At 37.0% G+C, this 21766-nt stretch overlaps 1 protein-coding gene across 5 annotated transcripts; it reads left to right on the plus strand.

Annotated features, from left to right (window-relative positions):
* Window positions 1-3228: 3228 nt before the first annotated feature.
* LOC103465201 (uncharacterized) lies at window positions 3229-20602 on the plus strand. Of its 5 annotated transcripts, none has more exons than XM_081607166.1 (3): window positions 3229-3486; window positions 3572-3698; window positions 5873-7636. In XM_081607166.1, the coding sequence occupies exons 2-3, from the start codon at window positions 3635-3637 to the stop codon at window positions 7384-7386; spliced, it is 1578 nt and encodes a 525-aa protein (XP_081463292.1). In that variant the 5' UTR covers window positions 3229-3486; window positions 3572-3634; the 3' UTR covers window positions 7387-7636. The 5 variants fall into 5 exon arrangements, with proteins under 5 accessions (XP_081463292.1, XP_081463291.1, XP_081463290.1 ...); XM_081607165.1 differs by lacking the exon at window positions 5873-7636 and adding an exon at window positions 17963-20602 and having other exon boundaries at window positions 3247-3486; XM_081607163.1 differs by lacking the exons at window positions 3229-3486; window positions 3572-3698; window positions 5873-7636 and adding exons at window positions 9078-9208; window positions 9437-9535; window positions 17963-20602.
* The last annotated feature ends 1164 nt before the right edge of the window (window positions 20603-21766 follow it).

Raw genomic sequence — 21766 nt, forward strand, 5'->3', positions numbered from 1 at the left:
AGACAAGGAATTAAACGAAGAGATTAATTCTCTGAAAGCAATTCTAAGAAAACCGGAGCAGCAAAATAAATTTAGGAAGTGGAGATCATAGCTAAAATCACAGAAATGTCACAAGTTTAAGAATTGTGTTTGTTCCAGGTTTTCATTTATTTACATGAAGTAAGTGATGGTACAAACAAGAGACAGTTTGCACTAATATTAATGTATCTTCATGACTGAGTTTTGCTCTAAATCTTCTGTACACAAATAAAATTAACCTCAGGAAATAAGATAACAGACTAGGATGTATCTGCAGTGTTGTAAGATACTCAAAAAGGTGAAAAAACTTGGGTGGGTGTGTAAAGTCAAAGTTAGAATAGTTGTTAGAGAGGGTGAAAAAAGAAACGATGAAAGCAAAGGAATTATCACCGGAGCGCCTTTAAGTATAAATATGAAAGATTTAGTTGGGAATTTAAAAGGAAGAAATATGGAAGTAAAAGGAGCACAAAGACTGACGAGGGGTCCAGAGAAAGTTGAAACAGAAACTGTGTTAGTGGAGTTTGAAACAAAAAAAGTGCCAAAGGAGGTTTTCTTTGGTTTGATAAGATTTAGTGTCAGATTGATATGAAAGGAAATTATTTGGTGTGGAGATTTTAATGCGCATCATTGGTAGCAGTACAAAGATAGAGGAAGTTTGGGGAATGATCAAAAAAATGGGGGGATAGAAGAGAATGGAGTTATCTGATACTTAATAAAAACAATATAGTAGCTGTAACTGGCAGGGAAAAGGTAGATATTTTAGTAAGCACACTTGTGGAGATACATAGTGGGAAAAATGTATCAGGTAATGAAATACAGGGAAGAGAGAAAACTAAAAGGAAAAATCATGACATTTTAAGAAGGAAGGAGAGTAATAATGATGATCTGATGAATTATCCTTTTTCTATTGGAGAACTGAAAAGAGCTTTGGATAGAACTAGGAATAGTGCTCCAGGTGTGTTATATTATGCTACAGACCAATTGCTTTAACGTCTAATATGTGTAAATTGATGGAAAGGATGGTGAATGAGAGATTAATACAATATCTGGAGTCAAGAAATATAATTGCTTCTTTTCAGAGTGGCTTTCGTAGAGGGAGAAGAGTAATAGATCCTGTTTAATGTTTAGAAGATAATGTTAGGGCAGCTCAGATTAATAAGGAAACTGTTGTTGCCGTGTTTTTTGATGTGGAAAAAGCATACGATATGTTATGGAGGGAAGGGTTAATGATTAAATTACATCAGATATATATAGGAGGTAATATGTTTAATTGGTTATGGAATTTTTTTTAATGTAACAGAAATATTCAAATCAAAATAGGATCTCATGTTTCACAACCATGTAAAATAAAAAATGGAACTCCTCAAGAGAGTGTGGTAAGCCCAACATTAATCTTAGTTATGATTAATGATATTTTTAAAGAATTATCTATTAGTTTCGGCAAGTCATCTTTTGCATTATGGAAAAGGGGGAGAAATGTAGAACATTTTATTTTAAAACTTCAGGAAGGTATAGATAAAGTGGGTAAGTGGGGGGTACAGCGGGGCTTTAAATTTTCAATTGAGAAGACAAAAGTAATGTCTTTTACAAATAAAAAAAATGGGGTTTATAAAAAGTTGTATTTATATGGGAAAGAGTTAGGAAGGGTTGACTGTTTTCGTTTTTTGGGTGTAGTTTTTGAGAAGAAACTAACTTGGGGAAAATCAAGTTAGACATAGAACAAATTATGGAGAAAAGTAAAAAAGATTCTTAACATTATGAGGTGTTTGGCAGGCTTGACATGGGGTGCAAATTTTGAAAGACTTAAAAATATTTATGTGTCACTAATTCTATCAAGAATAGATTATGGGAGTGTGGTGTGTGGTTCAGCTGCTAAAACTAGGTTAAAAAAATTATATGTTATTCAAGCCAGAGCATTGAGAATTTGTTTAGGGACAGATAAATCAACTCCAGTATGAGCTTTACAAGTAGAATCAGGAGAAATACCATTATATATCAGAAGAGAACAGATAATTGTTAATTATTCAATACATTTGAAAGGACATGATGAAGATCATTCAGTTAAGAAAGTACTGGAAAATTGTTGGGAAAGAGGAAAGGAACAAATTAATACTGTATTTTCCAGAGCGCACCATACAATAAGCTGCACCTACAAATTTTTTTTAAAAACTGGAAACGTACATATATAAGCCGCACCGGTATACCAGTGGTATAAGCCACTGGTATCTCCGCTGCTCTTGGTTTTCCATAAGGACCCAGCAGAGGACAGCAGAGGGAGAATCCTAAATAAATCTGCCCTGCGTCTCCAAAGCCGAACCATGGTTTCGTTCACGTTGAGTGCAGCGGCTTTATTTCCCTCCACTACTGCCAGATCGATAACCTTCAACTTAAAACCTGAGTTTGAAGAAATTTCTCCATCGTGCCTGCTGCTAGCATGTGCTTCGTCTAAATGAAAATTTCTTCTTTTATTTCCAATTTTGACTTCCAATGATTCAATTCCTGCTAAAGAGCCCCCTAGTGGTTGAAGAACAATCAACAGAAAAGCCGCACCGGGCTATAAGCGCATGGTTCAAGGCCAGGGGGCGAGGGGATAGCGGCTTATAGTCTGGAAAATAGGTAGTTTTGGGTGTGTTGGGGATGATAGGGTAAAAATATTTAATGTATATTATAAACATTTAGTCCACCAGTATTGTGGCCTTTGAGTCCTACATGGAAATACATTAATGTTGACAGATCACTATATCAAATATTAAGAAAAGAAATACAATAGATATTTGCCAAGAATTTTACAATCAAGTACAAAATAAATATAATGATTATTTGCAAATTTATACTGATATTTTGAAAGACCCAAAAAATGAAGCAACCAGTATAGCAGTAGTGATTCCTAAATTAAAGATTAATATTTTAAAAAGAACATCTAATTATTTGAGTATATATGCAGTGCTATATTACTAGCTTTTGAATGGGTGGAGGACACTGATACCAATTAAATAAATGAAAGGCGTTTATATAGGATACAAAATACAGTTGATGTAGTAAGGATCAGATAAATAAACAGGAGGGGGAAGATAATTATAAATAGAATAAGAATAAGGCACAGTTTTTTATATGGAACTATTTCTAAGATGGAAAAACATCTTCCTGGTTTATGTAGTTGGTGTGATACCATAGAAACGATGGAACATGTTTTTATTAGTTGTAGAAAATACGCAAATCAAATAAGATTATTAAAAACGGAATTAGGTTTTAATAGGGAATTGAAATTTGAGAATGTGATTGATTGTGATTAAATAGCACTGAGGGGAAAAAGATTTTTTGTTTTTTTTTAAATACTGGGATCATTATGGGAATTTGAGGTACAGACATTAGGATCCAATAGATGGCAGTAGTGCAACAATGATGGATGCAAGCTGCCGTTAAAGTCTAAAGAAGAAGAAGAAGTGGACGAAGAAGAAAAAGAGGACGGTACGTGGTCTGTTTCAATGAATGTTTGAATGTTTCTCTAAAAATATATCTTCAGTTTAGCTTTAACGAATTTATCAACGAGCAGTTAACTGCTGCTGAAGAAACATTCACAGAGTTTAAAGAAATCATCGTCAAGTCGGAGGAAGAGATGGATGATCAGCGCAGACTGCTTGATTTCTCCCGGACTCCCCAGATAATCTTACACCGGATAGGTAGGAAACACCAGCGTTTGGATGAAGGTTAATGTATGCACCGTTCTGTTTGAGGATCATTTTAGTAAATGTGCTGCTTTTCCCGTACAAAATGTTTTTTTAACGGGTAAATGAACGCAGACGTCACAATTACGCTGTAAGAATGGCTTATTTATGCAGAGAGAAAATGGAGTCAATGGCCTTTTTATGGCTCTTTTACTTTAACTACTGAGACAGCATTGCCGAGCTCAAATCGTGACACCGCACCTACTAATAGCACTTCCGGTTTTTTTGGTCACATGAGCTGCAGACTAAGACAATCTGTTAAGAATACTGAACAAAATACTGAACAAAACCAAAAAAGAACTCTGTCTCAACTGTTTTCTGAAAGAACATGGAAGACAGCATAAAATATTTCAGCAGAGAGCATCCATCCTTTTTTTTTTTGTCAGTTTGAGCTCATGAAGGCGTTACTGTGTTTCTCTGGTAACTATAGAACATTTATTAGAAGTCCTTTATTGACAGTGCAATAATTATTCTTAGCCAAATTAAATAACATTTACCTATAGCATGCTAAATGTTTTACTTGATGCACAAATTGTTGATATTCTGATTCTATTAATGAGTTTTATTTTATTGTTTTAGAGTCAATGAAAAATTTTCACCTTGGAAGACTAAATAGTTTAATCATATTTTTTCCTATATTTAGGACTCTACCAGCAAAACAAAAATGTGGATTATTGCTTGTTTAACAACCCTGGTTATTCGTCTGTGAACCTAATTTATTTGTTCGTTATTGACTTTTGCTCAATTAAATTTCTTATGTATAGATTGTATATGGTATTTTTATTGTTAATAATGTTGTTTTTCATGTCTTATTTCTTTTGTTCCTCCTGTCATTGATGGAGATATATAGATATTATTTATAATGTATAAAGGTGTTGTTTATGTCACCTAATTAGCTTTACATCCTGAAGAAAAATATGGTATTTTAGAAGATTATCTTTCATGTTGCAAGTAATGGCAAAACTAGTAGTAAATAAAAAAGATTTTGTGGTATTCTCATTTAGTGACGTAATTATATTAGTTGTGTTACCACCCCCACGCCAGTAGAAGCAGTAGTAGGCCCGAAAAGATGTGACTAAGGAGCAGTTTTAGAAGTACACAGAAAGCTACGGAATTTGTTAAAAGCTGTGAGCTGCGCGGAAGTAAATAAAAAAGAGAAGTTGAAATACATGCTGAGAGTGAAACTCCTTCCTACAGATGAAGATATATCACAGATTTCAAAAGAAAATTAAAACGGGGACTGCGGATAACGTAGGAAATGGCGCCCCCTTCACTTCTGGAGAGTAATGGTCCCATTTCCAAATAAGGTAAGAGACTGACAGTGGTCCGTCCCCGCCCCTTTCTGTTTGCTGCAGCCAGGTGTACTTGACTGGCTTCGGCAAATGGACTACATATTCCATGATGCTTTAAAACTAATAGAAAAACTTGAAGATGGACGAAGAAAGAATTTTGTAGGGGTTTTTTTTCGCAGAAAGACTTATGTTAGCTGAATTCCTACACTTTTTTGTATATCATTATGTATGATTCGTTCATCCTATTTATTCACTAAAGTTCATCTGAATAATCCAGCCAACTCCCTAACCCTAACCCAGCGCACACAACACGAGTTGTCGGCCCATTTTCAAAACCTAAGAGACCACACATTAGCCGACAGAAATCCTAGGTATAACTGTTCAATCGGGTTCAATTAGTCGTCCAGCAAAATTTGTTATCATGACAGGCCTATGAGTCCGTATTCTAGGGGACGGGTAGCAACCACCTCCGGCTAAAGAGCCCCCTGGTGGTTGAAGAAAAATACACGTATAACCGCACCGGACTGTAAACCGCATAGTTCAAAGCTCAGAAAAAACGTAGTGGCTTATAGTCCGGAAAATACGGTATCTTGAAATTATGCAATTTACAGTTAAATATTAACAATAATCTACTACAATTAGTTTTGTATTAAAATATTTTTCAAAAATCCGTTCATTTGAGAATTCTTCAAATGTCAGCTGAAGATGTCGACTAATCAGTATCTCTGTCTACGCTATTGAAGTTTTAGGTGGTGTTTTTATTCATTTCTATCTTAAACTATTTCTCCTATTTACTTCAGTAAAGTTCACAATAACTCCTTTTTCTCTGTTCTCCAGATTCCCTGCAGTGCAACGTTCATCACCAGGAGAGCAGATCCACTCTGGACCAGGAGTTAGAACCTCTGAAGGTAAAACAAGACCAGGAAGAGCCTGAAGATCATCAGATAAAAGAGCAGGAGCATCTAAAACACCAGCAGATAAAAGTGGAAGAGAAAGAAGTTTACTGCAATCAGGGTGAAGAACGGATTGAATTAAAACAGGAGACTGATAACGGCATAGTGTTTAATGCTGATGAGCAAACTTGCCAAACTGAATCAGAACCAAACGGGAACCAAGTCATCTTCCAGGAACCTGCTGAAGCTGAGAACCAAAATCAGGAAAGAAGCAAACCTTTCTCATGTGTCATTTGTAAAAAAGGATTCTCTGGCAAATATGCTCTCAATAGTCATATTAGAACTTGCACAGGTGAAAAGCCGTTTTCATGTGTGACCTGTGGTAAGAGTTTTAGTCAAAAACAAAATTTAACAAAACACATGATGATTCACACTGGTGAAAAGCCGTTTTCATGTGGGAACTGCGATAAAAGTTTTAGTCAAAAACAACTTTTAACTCGGCACATGAGGATTCACACTAGTGAAAAGCCATTTTCATGTGTGAACTGTGGGAAATGTTTTAGTCAAAAACCGACTTTAACTCGGCACATGAGGATTCACACTAGTGAAAAGCCATTTTCATGTGTGAACTGTGGGAAAAGTTTTAGTCAAAAACCGACTTTAACTCGGCACATGATGATTCACACTGGTGAAAAGCCGTTTTCATGTGGGAACTGTGGAAAAAGTTTTAGTTACAAACAACTATTAAGTCAGCACATGACGATTCACACCGGTGAAAAGCCGTTTTTATGTGTGACCTGTGGAAAAAGCTTTAGTCAAAAACGGCTATTAACTCAGCACATGATGATTCACACCGGTGAAAAACCGTTTTCATGTATGAACTGTGGAAAATGTTTTAGTCAAAAATGGAATTTAACTCAGCATTTAATGAGTCACACTGGCGAAAAGCCGTTTTCATGTGGGAACTGTGGAAAAAGTTTTAGTCACAAACAACAATTAACTCAGCACATGATGATTCACACTGGTGAAAAACCGTTTTCATGTGGGAACTGTGGAAAAGGTTTTAGTCAAAAAGAGAATTTAACTCAGCACATGAAGATTCATACTGATGAAAAGCCGTTTTCATGTGTGACCTGTGGAAAAACTTTTTGTCAAAAACGGCTATTAACTCAGCACCTCGTGATTCACACTGGTGAAAAACCGTTTTCATGTGTGAACTGTGGAAAAAGTTTTAGTCACAAACAGAAATTAACTCAGCACATGATGATTCACACTGGGGAAAATCCGTTTTCATGTGGGAACTGTGGAAAATGTTTTAGTCAAAAACGGCTATTAACTCAGCACATGATGATTCACACTGGTGAAAAACTATTTTCATTTGTGAACTGTGGAACAAGTTTTAGTGAAAAATGCAATTTAACTCGGCACATGATGATTCACACTGGTGAAAAGCCCTAGAACTATTATAACTCATAACTCATATGACTCATAAAAGTCATCTAGATGATAACTGGAGGGCAGTCTTGTCTATAAAGTGGGAAAATTGTTTAATTTTCTAATTTGTTAAATGTGATGATTTTGATCCTGACATTTGGATACTTAGAGATGTACAAGATGAACTTAAAGTATTGATTTGTATTATTGTGTATTGAGAGAATGAGTGGAGTGAATGAGGTTTACTTTAATACATTTTTAATCCAAAATAAAATGTGCTGTTGTGCACTATTTGTTGATTTTAATTGTTTTACACTTTTAAATGTACTATATTAAAAAATGTTTTAGATTTGTTTGTCTTTAAAGCAAAAGTAAATGAAACTGATGCTGTTTGTTTTGAATTATACTAACCAGTCTATATAAAAGCTTTTCAAATAAATTAACATGTCCTTTTACTTAGAAAATGCAATAAACAATATAAACTTATTTTCCCGCATTGATTGTTCTTGATTGTACAAAGTACGTGTGATTGTCTCCAAAACTTTGGTGTCGCTTTTCTTGGTTGTATAATTTTTCTATTTTCTGCTGTGACTGTTTTCTATTAAAGATATTTGTTTAAAGTTGAAACTTATCAAAGCTATAAACAAATGGTTGTTTTTTTTTTTGCCCACCACCAAAAAACAAAAGAAAAATGTTATACATGTCCTCAAAAAATTAGCATGTTGTGATAGTTCATTATTTTCCATAATTAATGATAAAAATTAAACTCATATATTTTAGATTCATTGCACACCAATTGAAGTATTTCAGGTCTTTTATTGTTTTAATACTGATGATTCTGGCATACAGCGCAGGAAAACCCAAAATTCCTATCTCAAAAAATTAGCATATCATGAAAAGGTTCTCTGAACGAGCAGTAAACCTAATCATCTGAATCAACAAAGTAACTCTAAACACCTGCAAAAGATTGGTAGGTGGCGGTAAATGCACCTTAAGTCAGTTGCCATCTGCCAATAAAACTCAGAAGAAGACAAAGAGCATGGCACGTGGTCTGTTTTGTTGAATGTTTCCCTAATAAAATGTCTTTAGTCCAGTTTAAACGAGATTATCAACGAGCTGCTGAAAAAACATTCTGTTGAAATTATCTTAACCCTTGTGCGTGCGAGGACTGAGAAAAACGTAGAGGACTATTGCAAATGATACAAGTTTTACATGTGTGGGGTCGGTTGGACTCCATTTCTACATACAAGGGTTAATTATCCGAGTTTGAATGTTAACCTTAAATTTAATTACATGTTTAATATTTAACAAAATCAATATTGTTATGAGTAGATTTAAAACTTAAATTTAAGATCTATGCTTCAATTAATATATTGTGAATAGTAAAATATTTCTTTTAAAACATAACAGTTGAATTAAAATAATTTAGTCTGTAGATTTCTATATTTTAAAATATAGTGTGTGGTTAGTGTGTGAATTCATATCTACCGGGTCAAAGTGTGTGTTTCAGCCTCTGTGTGACCACGAGGCTCTCCTCAGAGAAGGTAACGGAGATGTCTTCTTGAGGGCAAAGTTTCTCTCTGTGTTTAGATAAAAAACAAAACTCTTCCTCGCGAAGTAGTCAAAATGCCCTGTGTAGACAAAAAACGGACTTTCTCCTCCGTCAATAAATCTCCCTCCCCTCCGATAGGAGCGCTCTCTTAATTTTTGTATGGTAAAGACGAGTCCATCCCTTCTTGAACAAAAGAGGGCGCACCGGAAATGTGACACAAGAGCAACAGGGTCTCCTCATACACTCTGCAGGAGCAGTCAGTGTCCTCAATTCTTCTTTGATCACTGGCGGTTGGTGAGTGTCTCTGTCAGGTAATTCGTGTTTCTGGCTGTCACTGTTATGATGAGTTGTGTGAACTATATGAATCTGACTGTTCAATCAGTATGATTGAACTTGAGAAGCGATGGCTTGCTTTTTGTGTATCTGTGTGGATAGGCTGTAACACACGCTGCCCCGTTATCCGGGAGATGAGAGAGAGACCGTGCAAAAGTTTTTAAATTTTATTCTCTCAACAATTCACAGAGTTTAAAGAAATCATCGTCAAGTCGGAGGAAGAGATGGATAATCAGCGCAGACTGCTTGATTTTTCCCGGACTCCCCAGATAATCTTACACCGGATAGGTAGGAAACACCAGCGTTTGGATGAAGGTTAATGTATGCACCGTTCTGTATGAGGATCATTTTAGTAAATGTGCTTTTCCCGTATAAAATGTTTTTTTTAACGGGTAAATGAACGCAGACGTCACAATTACACTGAGAATAGCTTATTTATGTAGAGAGAAAATGGAGCCAATTACCTTTTTTATGGCTCTTTTCCTTTAATTACTGAGATTTACTTTTGAAAACAGCAGAAATGTGAACAATACAGCGGAAGGTTAGTAAAGCAAGCAACATAAAATAATAGTAGTGTTGGTTGGAAAATTTAATAATTTGCAATAAATAAATTGTAGTTGCGAATTTTTGTCGGTCCAAATACTAGGCTGAAGTTTTTTCCGAGAACATTGAATGCAACACAATGTAACCAGAGAGCGAAGCAGCAGCATTGATTTATGCTACTGTTCTTAGTGGGGAAACACTTAGTGGCAAAAACTGTTATTTGTATGTAATTTTCCCCCTCTGTCTAAAGTAAGATAGCTCCCGTTTTTGTTTGGAAGGTTTCATAAAGACAATGAGAGGAAGAAGTGGGGAATGTCTCTAAGGAGAGACGGATTCACTGCACTGATGAATCTCAGCTGCTGAATCTCTTAAGGTTTTCATCAGCTGGATTCATGGGCCCAATTTACAGGAATTTACAGTGTTAAGAAAATAAATTTAAAATAAGCTAGTTTTAAAAACTTGACATGTCTTGATTAAAATAGCATAATTATAGTTGTAAAATTAATAACTTATTCTGGCCTATTGACCATTATTTTACTTGTAGTTACAGCAGATCATTTGCTAAGATCTTTGATCTGCCCTTTGTCTGAGTGGGAAAACAAATCAGGAATAGTTGCAGCTTTTCACACTGATCTGTGAAAGCCATAAAACAGCAGGAGTTCCGGAGAAGCTCTGCTTCCACTTTATTTAGACAATGGGGACAAATGGCTTTAGAGCAGTGGTCCCCAAATTATGGCTCCGTGCCGGATCCGGCCACCCTCCACATTTGGTCCGGCCCCCTGAACAGTACCAGGGAGCATTCAGATTTTTTTTTTCATTTACCGTATTTTCCGTATAAACGGTCTATAAGCCGTTTATATGTGGATTTTTCTTCAACCACCAGGGGGCTCTTTAGCAGGAAGTGAATCATTGGAAGTCTCGGTTACTTGTGCGCCAACATTGAGCCCACAAGCAGCAAAATGACTAAGAAACAGATCAGATGTCTTTGGAAAGTTTCTTTGCAAAGGGGAAAATGCCCAGAGAAGAGACAGGAGAATGGATTTATCCCAGACCGGTAGGTGAGTCCCACATTACAAGCCCGCTCTGCGTAACATGCGGTGACCAAGCTTCAAGCTGCTTTGCCACGTAGAGACCAAGCAGGCTGTGCTCAAGCAACACAGCTCGGGTGTTATTGTCTCCCATCACTTTCAGATGGAACCGTCTCGTTGCAGAGAAACAAGCTCAGGGCTCCCGTTAGTCATTATCGTGAGTTAAAATTTTCACAAAAGTAAAATGTTCGTTTTTGTGGCGCTTCTGTATATTATTTTGAAGGGATATATAAATGTTACCATAGCGACCAGAGTGAGAGCGTTTGGGCAGTGGTCAAGAGGAGAGGAGAAGAGCTTGTGAGTCTTAAGTCTGGTTTAGACGACAAGATTTAAGAATTGTTGGCCGATTCGCCAAATCTCTGTGACCACAGAGCTGATTAAAGTACAGGTTTGATCGGTTCGTGTTCAGCCGCACGGCACAAACAGATTCCAGTCACGAACATTCCGATTCCAGAGGATAATCCAGTAAAACCCCCCAACATAGCAGGAATTTAGAATAACCAAACACGGATGACGATGTAGAAGCAGTAATGATAGTTTGTCGACTCATTTTAAGAGATAAAAGATGTAATAAAAAGAAAAGGCGGTGGATAAAAGACGACGGGTGCAGCCGCTCTATTTGCTGCACTATGATTTAAAGGTGAATATGTTTTTTCATAGTTAACATTTTTAACTGAATAAACATAATAATGACCTTTAGATTTAATAATGAACATTTCCACATATCATCTCCGATATCCAGCGAACTCAGTTGCGCGATATGTCAGCTGTTTGGGATTCCCCTCTTTTCTTATGTCACCGCGCTTTCTGATTGGCTACCTGTCACATTCAACAGGTCGTGTTCTCGTTCCAAGTCAGGGAAAACTCCACAGGCTGCAATAAAAGGGCCAAGACAACCCAAATAGGGCCTATTCAGTATTTAGTGGGAACACCAACATGCAGTAGCCTTATCTGACTGTTCATCTGACTGTTTGGGGTTGTGGCTTATAGTCCCCCCTCCCCCAGGCAGCAACAAAATTTACAAGTCTTGACCGGTCCGCGGTAATAAAAAGGTTGGGACCACTGATTTCGCACATGCTAGTAGCCACACAAAGGATCAGCACTTTTACTGTTACAGTTACCGTTCGGAAACTACCGTAATAAGTTCTGTTAAATTTAATCTTGGCAACCTTTTCTTTTTCGACCATAATAAATGTGATATTCAATTGACCTGTTATGACTCAAATTTTGGGTGTCCGCCCCCCTCTGCTTCTTCTGCATCGTTGTAGAAAACCAGCAGAGATATCTGAGGCTTAGATGTGTATGTTTGTATGTTTACTGGTTTAAAAAAAACAAAAAACTTTGGGGTTGTGGCTTCTAGTCCGGTGCGGCTCATAGTTCGGAAAATACGGACTATAATCCTTCCAGGATTTTTTCTGTGAAGAACCCAGAGAGGGTTGTTTAGTTATTATTTATTTCATTAATAGTGTTATTATTTATTTCCTGACTTGTTCTGTGAAGAACCCAGAGAATGTTATTTGATTGTGCTTTCTGGAAAACAATATATTTTTCACTTCCGGTTTGGGTCATGAAGGAGTAGGCAGCGAGTGTGAGGAGCTCTGACCCAACTTCTAACTTACGTGACCAAACCTTATAACTTTACCACAGAATTGTCGTACCTTGTGCACATTACCGTGTTGGACGACTTTGGCCGGTTAATGGCTGCCTCCAAGCAAAAACAAATCTCCTCGATAACCACGCGGAACGCCATTGCTAGCAAGCCAGCCACCATGGCCTCCGACGCTAGCCCTTCCAAAAGCGACGGAATAACTATGACCCAACTAGTACAAGAGTTAGCCAAGTAACGAGAAAGTTTAAAAGAAGACATCTCTACCCTCATTCAAGAATCACTGGTGCCGTTACAAGCTTCGGTGAGTGCTCTGACAGAAACGGTGGGTTCTATACAACAATGCCTAACCGCTTCAGAATCACTCGCAGGTGATAATTTTGAGAAAATATGTGCTGCCGAATCTGCCGTTAAAGCTCTAAAAGGCCAAAATGCTGCACTCTTGGATCGTATTGAGGATCTAGAAAACGGGTCACGCCGCAATAACTTGAGGATTATAAACATTCCAGAAGGCAGCGAAGGTGTGGGGAATACTGTTAACTTTATGACGAATGCGCTAATGGAGCTCACCCGCAGCAACGCACTGTTCGACTCAGCCCCGGTGCTGGAGCGAGCACACAGGGTGGGCGCAAAACCCAGCGATGCTAACCGCCTCCACGTCCGTTTGTGGTGTGCTTTCAAAGACACCAGGAGAAGGAACGGCTACTGCAGTGGGCAAGGCAGCACACAAGCACCTACCAGGGCGCTACACTGAGAATATACCCTGACTACAGTGCTGCTCTGTCGAGGAAACGTGCTGAATTTAACGGCATTAAACAAGCATTCTACGAGAAGGGGATCAAGTTTCGCTTGCGTTACCCAGCTATTCTACGAGTCTTCCATAAGGGAAAATCCCTCGACTTCAATACTCCTGAAGAAGCACGAGCTTACTGCAATCAGCTGGTGTTTGGGGAAGAGGACTGACACGGACTAGTCGGGTCGTGTGTACCTGTTGTGTGGACACCTTCTTACTGCTTGGAAGATGCTCTGACACGTATGTGAACTTTCGCCAAAGTCTATTTTGGGTAATCTAATTGTTTTTGAGAATTTTGGATATTTTCTTTCCCTTTTACCTATTTACTTAACATAACTGAATGTCCATTAACGGTATGTTTGACGGTATGCCTTTAATTTTAATACCGGAATGGTTTCAACTAATATAAGCCATCCCTGGTAAAAAGGTCATAGGGTCTTCACAAGTTAAGAGGAGAGGGTGTATCGGAAGGTTCAGGAGTTAGAAGAGAACCTGCAGTCTGCCCATGTTCCGAGGTCGGGCATAGGATATGTTCAGTTTGGGGTTAAAGGGAGATTTATTTTTAAGACTGTTTTTTTTTTTTTTTTGGACGGAGACTTCATTCTGCTGTCTTATATTATTTAGGTTGTCTTTGTTTGCTACTAACAGATGTGTGGGGGTGATCAACCTGCTTTTCATTTTTGAAGATGTCATATGTCGCACAACATTGATAGTGTCAGGGCAGATATAGGTGTAACTCCAACATGTTTCATTACCTGGAATGTGAGAGGGATGACCATATCAGGCTTAAGAGGAATTAGATTGGACAGAGTTTCCACTCTAACTTTAATAATAAGGCAGGAGGGGCAGCCACCCTGATCCACAAAAAAATATTGTTTACACCATCTCGGGTCATCTCTGACCCTCAGGGACGATTTGTGATGGTATCTGGGTCGCTGTTTAACTCTCCTGTAATTCTAGCTAGTATTTATGCCCCAAACTGGGATGATGTGGGCTTTATACATAAACTCACTTCTCTTTTCCCAGACTTAAATAGACATAGTCTTATTCTATCGGGGGACTTCAACATGGTTATGGACCCAGCTATGGACCGCTCTAGCCCTAGAAATTTAACTCGCTCTAAAATGTCTCTTGCTCTTGGTGAGTTTGCTGATAAGGCAGGTTGTGTTGACCCATGAAGGTTCTTTAATCCTAACAAAAAAGAATTCTCCTACTTCTCACATGTTCACCACACATAGTCGTATCAATTTTTTCCTCATTGACAAGATACTTCTCCCTTTTACAAAGAGAATTGAATACAATACTATTGTTGAATCTGACCATGCGCCGGTCTCTCTGGATATTTTGTTCTCTCAAAATGTCACACAACCAAGAGTTTGGAGATTAGACACATCCTTACTATCAGACAGTCATTTCTGTGAATTCATTGGTAAAGAAATAGATGAGTTTATATACGTTAACAGATCTGATTCCATATCCCCATCCATATTGTGGGAAACACAGTAGTTATAAGAGGGAAGAAAATTTCTTATTCTATTTCACGGAGTAAGGAAAGAAAGCAAAAAGCAAGCGATCTCTTGGCATCATTAAGACAAATTGACCAACAATATTCTACTACCCCAACAGGTGTTGGGGTAGTAAGAAAGGGTTACATTGATGACCCAATATGACCTATTGTCAACAGAAATAACACCAACTTTGGTTAAAAGGACAATATTATGAGCATGGGGATAAAGCAGACCGTCTTTTGGCTTATCAGTTTAAATGTAAATCAGCGTCCCATCTAATACCTCAGATACGTAATACTCCACAATCCTTCACTGTAGACCCAATAGAGATAAACGACACCTTTAAGGATTTCCATTCCAAACTATACACATCTTGTTCCCCGCAAGATAAATCCAAAATGATTACCTTTTTAGATAATATTGATATACCACAAGTAGATACGCAAGCCAAAGACGGCCTTGATGAAGCCATAAAGCTACAAGACATTATTGATTCCATTCATAAAATGCAGAGTGGCAAATCACCTGGACCTGACGGTTATACCGTTGAGTTTTATTTAAAAAATTCTCTTCAACTTGCTCCCCTGCTACTTGAGATGTTTAATCACTCCTTTTAATCAGAACCACTTACCACAAACCCTAACGGAGGCTTCCATTTCACCTCTTTTAATGCCAGACAAGGTCCCAAATGATTGTGGCTCATATCGATTTATATCTTTGCTTAATATTGATGTCAAAGTTTTAGCCAAACTGCTAGCATCAAGGCTAGAGAATATTGTACCCAACATCATCTCAACAGATCAAACCGGTTTTATAAAGGGTCGTCAGTCTTTCACAAATATTCGCAAACTTTTAAATGTCATTTATTCTCCTGCGTCTGGGGAGATTCCTGAAGTAGTTGCCTCTCTGGATGCGGAAAAAGCATTTGACCGAGTGGAATTTAATTATTTGTTTACTGTACTGGAAAAATTTGGCTTTGGTTTAAATTTTATAACCTGGATACGTTTGTTATATACATCACCCAAAGCATCTGTTCTTAAAAATAAGATATCTTCCCATTTATTTTCTCTCTCAAGGGGCAAACGCCAGGGTTGCCCTCTTAACCCACTCTTACGCCATTGGTGCATTAGCTATTGAGCCTTTATCAATAAAATTAAAGACGACCCCCAATTTATTTGGTATTTGTAGGTTTGATACCGAACATAAAATTTCTTTATACGCCGATGACTTACTTTTGTATATTTCTGACCCAGTGTCATGTATTTCTAGTATTGTCAATATTCTTAATGACTTTGGAAGTTTTTCAGGTTACAAATTAAACTTCTCTAAAAGTGAATGCTTCCCAGTTAACTATTTAGCCCTTCAGCTACCAGACAATGCGCTCCCCTTCCATATATCAAAGTTCGGATTTAAATATTTAGGCATACACATCACCCGTACCTTCTCTGATCTCTATGAAAAGAATTTCAAACCTCTCTTGCTTAAACTGGAGGCTGATTTTCAGAGATGGTCCATCTGTAAAACAGTGAATGATGCATTTAATACCAAAATCAAACCGTTTGCAAGAATAGCCATCTTTGGAGTATTGTTTGAGGAGCACATGCTATCCACTGATCAAATGAATGCATTCGCCTTTGCTTCCTTGGTAGCCCGTAGACTTATAGTCTTACTCTGGAAATCCTCTGAACCACCTAAAGTCTCGGTTTGGCTCACTGATTTAATGTTTCTCTTGAAATTAGAAAAAATGAAATACTTTTTTAGAGGCTCAACAAGACAATTTCACAGGGTGTGGGGCCCTATGATGGAGTACTTTAAAAAATCTTAAAAATCTAGAATCACCTCCATAAGCCTATAGAGCCCTAAGATAGATATATATATATATATATATATATATATATATATATATTATAATTGATGATGTCCAATTGTTGTTGACATGTAATGTCCCCCGTTGTCCCCTCTCTTTTTTTTTTTTTTTCTCTGTTGAATGTGGGTGGGTGGGGTCTGGTTGTTAAAAGAAAAAGCAAATGCAATTCAAGTTACTGTATTTTTATGTACCTTGCTTTGTACTTTTTTGAATAAAAAATATATATTAAAAAAAATATATATATATATATATTTTTTTTACATTTAGGCACTCTTGCAATCGTCACACTTTTTCTGTTACAAACTGACTCCGGCCCCCCACCAGAGAAGGAAAAAGTTTGGGAACCCCTGCTTTAGAAAGAGGGTCAGAGACAGGTCCTGGTTGGATGAGCAAAGAGACGCCGTATTTGAATAAATTAAATACAAGAAGATAAAACCTTCTACACAGAGTAACAAATTAGATTTTGTTCGTTGCAATTTCTCCAAAGATGTCTTTGCTTGTCTGTCTTTCTTTCCCTCTTCTTCTTTTCCTTTTGTCTCAGGTAAATTAATGTCTGTTTTAGTGTGTTTGAAGTGTCTGAATTGTTGATGTGATTTTATACTTTTAAATGTTAGAATAAACTCTGAAAATGTATGACGTGGAGCTCTGACTGTCATCTCTGTTTGGCTTTTGTTTCCACACATGGAATCATTGAATCCGGGAACACAAGAGAATATAACAAGCCAGAAGTTGATTTTATTCTTTTAACAACAGCTATTTCATTAAACACCTTTTTCAACTAATTCACCACATGCATAAAAGATGTTTAATGTCCAAAACACTTAAAAATTGCTGTGATTTATTTTTTTCCAGACAAGCAAATAAAGATCAAACTTTTCATCAATGATGTGTCTTTTGTGTCAAGGCTTCACAGCAGCACATGTCAAATAATCCAGGATTTTTATGAAGCGCCTAAAACGGAGAACTCTCCTAAACCCGAGCACAGTTAGGTTTTTTTTTTTTTTAGTAATTAATTGTTGTCCCTGGTGACATAGCGAGTAACAAACCAATCGCAAAACTCTCCAATTTGTTTCCCATTTTCTTTTTGATCCAGCCGTTGTTTCATACAACCAGATTAATCTGAATTTATCTGTTAGAATCATAAACATCTTTTACTTGTTTATTCATTGTAAGGCTTCGTTGTTTTTACGTTGCCTATTTCACATATATTGTCCACTTGATGTCACAGTAGTCTATGCTCTTGAATTTTTAGGTGTTTTTAGGTGTCAGTAAAGTTAACAATAACTCTTTTTCTCTGTTTTCTTCTCCAGATTCCCTGCAGTGCAGCGTTCATCACAAGGAGAGGAGATCCACTCTGGACCAGGAGGAGTTAAAACCTCTGAAGGGAAAACAAGACCAGGAAGAGCCAGAAGATCATCAGATAAAAGAAGAGCAGGAAGATCTAAAACACCAGCAGATAAAAGTGGAAGAGAAAGAAGTTTACTGCAGTCAGGGTGAAGAACGGATTGAATTAAAACGGGAGACTGATACCTGCATGGTGTTTCCTGCTGATGAGCAAACATACCAAACTGAATCAGAACCAAACGGGAACCAAGACATCTTCCAGGAACCTGCTGAAGCTGAGGACCAAAATCAGGAAAGAAGCAAACGTTTCTCATGTGTCATTTGTAAAAAAGGTTTTGCTGGCAAATATGCTCTCAATAATCATATTAGAACTCACACTGGTGAAAAGCCGTTTTCATGTGTGAACTGTGGAAAAAGTTTTAGTCAAAAACGGCTATTAACTCGGCACATGATGATTCACACTGGTGAAAAGCCGTTTTCATGTGTGAACTGTGGAAAATGTTTTAGTCAAAAACGGAATTTAATGCGGCACATGAAGATTCACAGTGGTGAAAAGCCGTTTTCATGTGGAAGCTGTGGAAAAAGTTTTAGTCACAAAGATAATTTAACTCGGCACATAAGGATTCATACTGGTGAAAAGCCGTTTTCATGTGGGAAATGTGGAAAAGGTTTTCGTTGTAAAGAGCATTTAACTTGGCACATGATGAGTCACACTGGTGAAAAGCCGTTTTCATGTGTGACCTGTGGAAAACGTTTTATTCAAAAACGGCTATTAACTCAGCACATGATGATTCACACTGTTGAAAAGCCGTTTTCATGTGGCATCTGTGGAAAAAGATTTGGTCACAAACATGTATTAACTCGGCATATGATGATTCACACTCGTGAAAAGCCGTTTTCATGTGTGAACTGTGGAAAAGGTTTTGGTCACAAACAACTATTAACTCAGCACATGATGATTCACACTCGTGAAAAGCCGTTTTCATGTGTGAACTGTGGAAAATGTTTTAGTCAAAAATGGAATTTATCTCAGCACATAATGATTGACTCTGGTGAAAAGCCTTTTTCATGTGTGAAATGTGGAAAAGGTTTTAGTCAAAAACGGAATTTAACTCAGCACATGAGGATTCACACTGGTGAAAAGCCATTTTCATGTGTGAACTGTGGAAAAAGTTTTAGTCAAAAACCGACTTTAACTCGGCACATGATGATTCACACTAGTGAAAAGCCATTTTCATGTGTGAACTGTGGGAAAAGTTTTAGTCAAAAACCGACTTTAACTCGGCACATGATGATTCACACTGGTGAAAAGCCGTTTTCATGTGGGAACTGTGGAAAAAGTTTTAGTTACAAACAACTATTAAGTCGGCACATGACGATTCACACCGGTGAAAAGCCGTTTTCATGTGTGACCTGTGGAAAAAGTTTTAGTCAAAAACGGCTATTAACTCAGCACATGATGATTCACACCGGTGAAAAGCCGTTTTCATGTATGAACTGTGGAAAAAGTTTTAGTCAAAAATGGAATTTAACTCAGCATTTAATGAGTCACACTGGCGAAAAGCCGTTTTCATGTGGGAACTGTGGAAAAAGTTTTAGTCACAAACAACAATTAACTCAGCACATGATGATTCACACTGGTGAAAAGCCGTTTTCATGTGGGAACTGTGGAAAAGGTTTTAGTCAAAAAGAGAATTTAACTCGGCACATGAAGATTCATACTGATGAAAAGCCGTTTTCATGTGTGACCTGTGGAAAAACTTTTAGTCAAAAACGGCTATTAACTCAGCACCTCGTGATTCATACTGGTGAAAAGCCATTTTCATGTGTGAACTGTGGAAAAAGTTTTAGTCACAAACAGAAATTAACTCAGCACATGATGATTCACACTGGGGAAAAGCCATTTTCATGTGGGAACTGTGGAAAAGGTTTTTGTCAGAAAGGGAATTTAACTCGGCACATGATGAGTCACACTGGTGAAAGGCCGTAGAACTATTTTCCATATATGTCCTATGTTTAGGATCATCATAAAAGTCATCTAGATGATAACTGGAGGGCAGTCTTGTCTATAAAGTGGGAACATTGTTTAATTTTCTAATTTGTTAAATGTGATGATTTGGATCCTGACATTTGGATACTTACAAGTGTACAAGATGAACTTTAAGTATTGATGTGTATTATTCTGTATGAAGAGAATGAGTGGAGTGAATGAGGTTTACTTTAATATATTTTAATCCAAAATAAAATGTGCTGTTGTGCACCATTTGTAGATTTTAATTGTTTTACACTTTGAAATGTACTATATTAAAAAAAATGTTTTAGATTTGTTTGTCTTTAAAGCAAAAGTAAACAAAACTGATGCTGTTATTTGTTTCAAATTATATGAACCAGTCCACCTAAAAGCTTTTCAAATAAATTAACATGCCTTTTGCTTAGAAATGGCAATAAACAATATAAAGTTATTTTCCTTCATTGATTATTCTTGATTGTACAAAGTGTGATTATTGTCTCCAATAATTTGGTGTCGCTTTTCTTGGTTGTATAATTTTTGTATTTCTAGCTGTGGCTGTTTTCTATTAAAGATCTTTGTTTAAAGTTCAAACTAATCGAAAATGTAAACAAATGGTTGTGTTTTTGTTTGCCCACCACCAAAAAACATAAAAGAAAAAGTATATACATAGACGCCTCATGGAGAGCTCGACGCCAGATGGGCCTGTAGGCAGTAAGGCATGGCCAGGCTGTGAATGGTTGGAAAGATGTCAGAGAGAAATGATGTGTCAGGAAGTGATCTTGGGGAAATGAATGAGGGTTGTGATGGTGGGGAAAATGAAGGGATATGATGTACTGAAAAAGCTAAGCATAAGCGCAAAAAATCTAGACAACAGAATCATCTGACAGAGTTTAAAATAGTCTTGAAATTTGTCAAAGAAGGTTAGTGTTGCAACCTTTCAGAAGTGATAATAAGGGACACCACCACAGTATGTCGCCCTACTCTCATGGGTTGGGATGGCCGCTGCAGTGAGACAATATTTTATGGCAATGTTTTTGTTTTTAAAAAGTAATCCATAGAGCAATCGTTCATACATACAGTACTCCAATCAGAGCATAACTTAAACAAGTTTAATTAAGTGTAAAATGTATTTGGTAAACTGCTCAAGTACTGAGTAACTGATCATAACACCTGATTTAATAATCAAAATGTGTCCTCAAACAGGGCTCCAAAAGCATAAGTTATATGAAAATTCTGGTATTGTAAAGCGCATTACCAAAATATTTACCAAATTTACCACAGGGTCCAGGGTAGTCTGTGTTTTTCCATTGGTACACTTAAAAAAAGAATGAAATAAAAACAGCAATATTTAATCATTTGATAAGCGGGCCAAAGAATCCTGGGCAGCAGGTCTGTGTCTGACATTAATGACCACTGAATTTATAGAAGATGTCAACATTTCTTAATAAAACAAGCAGAAAACCCTAACAAACCTTTGTAAAGTAGGAAATATTCATGTATGATTTGTTCTTTAAATGGCCATTTGTATTATTTTGGATGATGGGACAATACATTAAATAAGCAAATAATTGATTATTTAATAATCAAACAATAACAGTCTACTAAAACCAAGATAAGAAACTTAATTAATAAAAAAAAAAGTTCTGTACCATATCAGCCTGAGGAGATGATTGAGGGATGAGGAGATGAGGTTCTACTTTGCACTGACTATTATTTTAACAATTAATATTAATATCACTATTGTAGATGTTTTGATTTT

The sequence above is a fragment of the Poecilia reticulata genome, chromosome 5 (assembly GCF_904066995.2).
Source record: "Poecilia reticulata chromosome 5, P_reticulata-male-v2, whole genome shotgun sequence".
Taxonomy (NCBI): Eukaryota; Metazoa; Chordata; class Actinopteri; order Cyprinodontiformes; family Poeciliidae; genus Poecilia; species Poecilia reticulata.

What these genes read in the sequence shown, in the direction of transcription:
- LOC103465201 (XM_081607164.1), top strand. Translation starts at nt 3,635, where the DNA reads ATGGATGATCAGCGCAGACTGCTTGATTTCTCCCGGACTCCCCAGATA. An exon ending in GATAATCTTACACCGGATAG is followed by an intron (nt 3,699 to 17,962) that starts GTAGGAAACACC and finishes TTTCTTCTCCAG; the next exon opens with ATTCCCTGCAGTGCAGCGTT.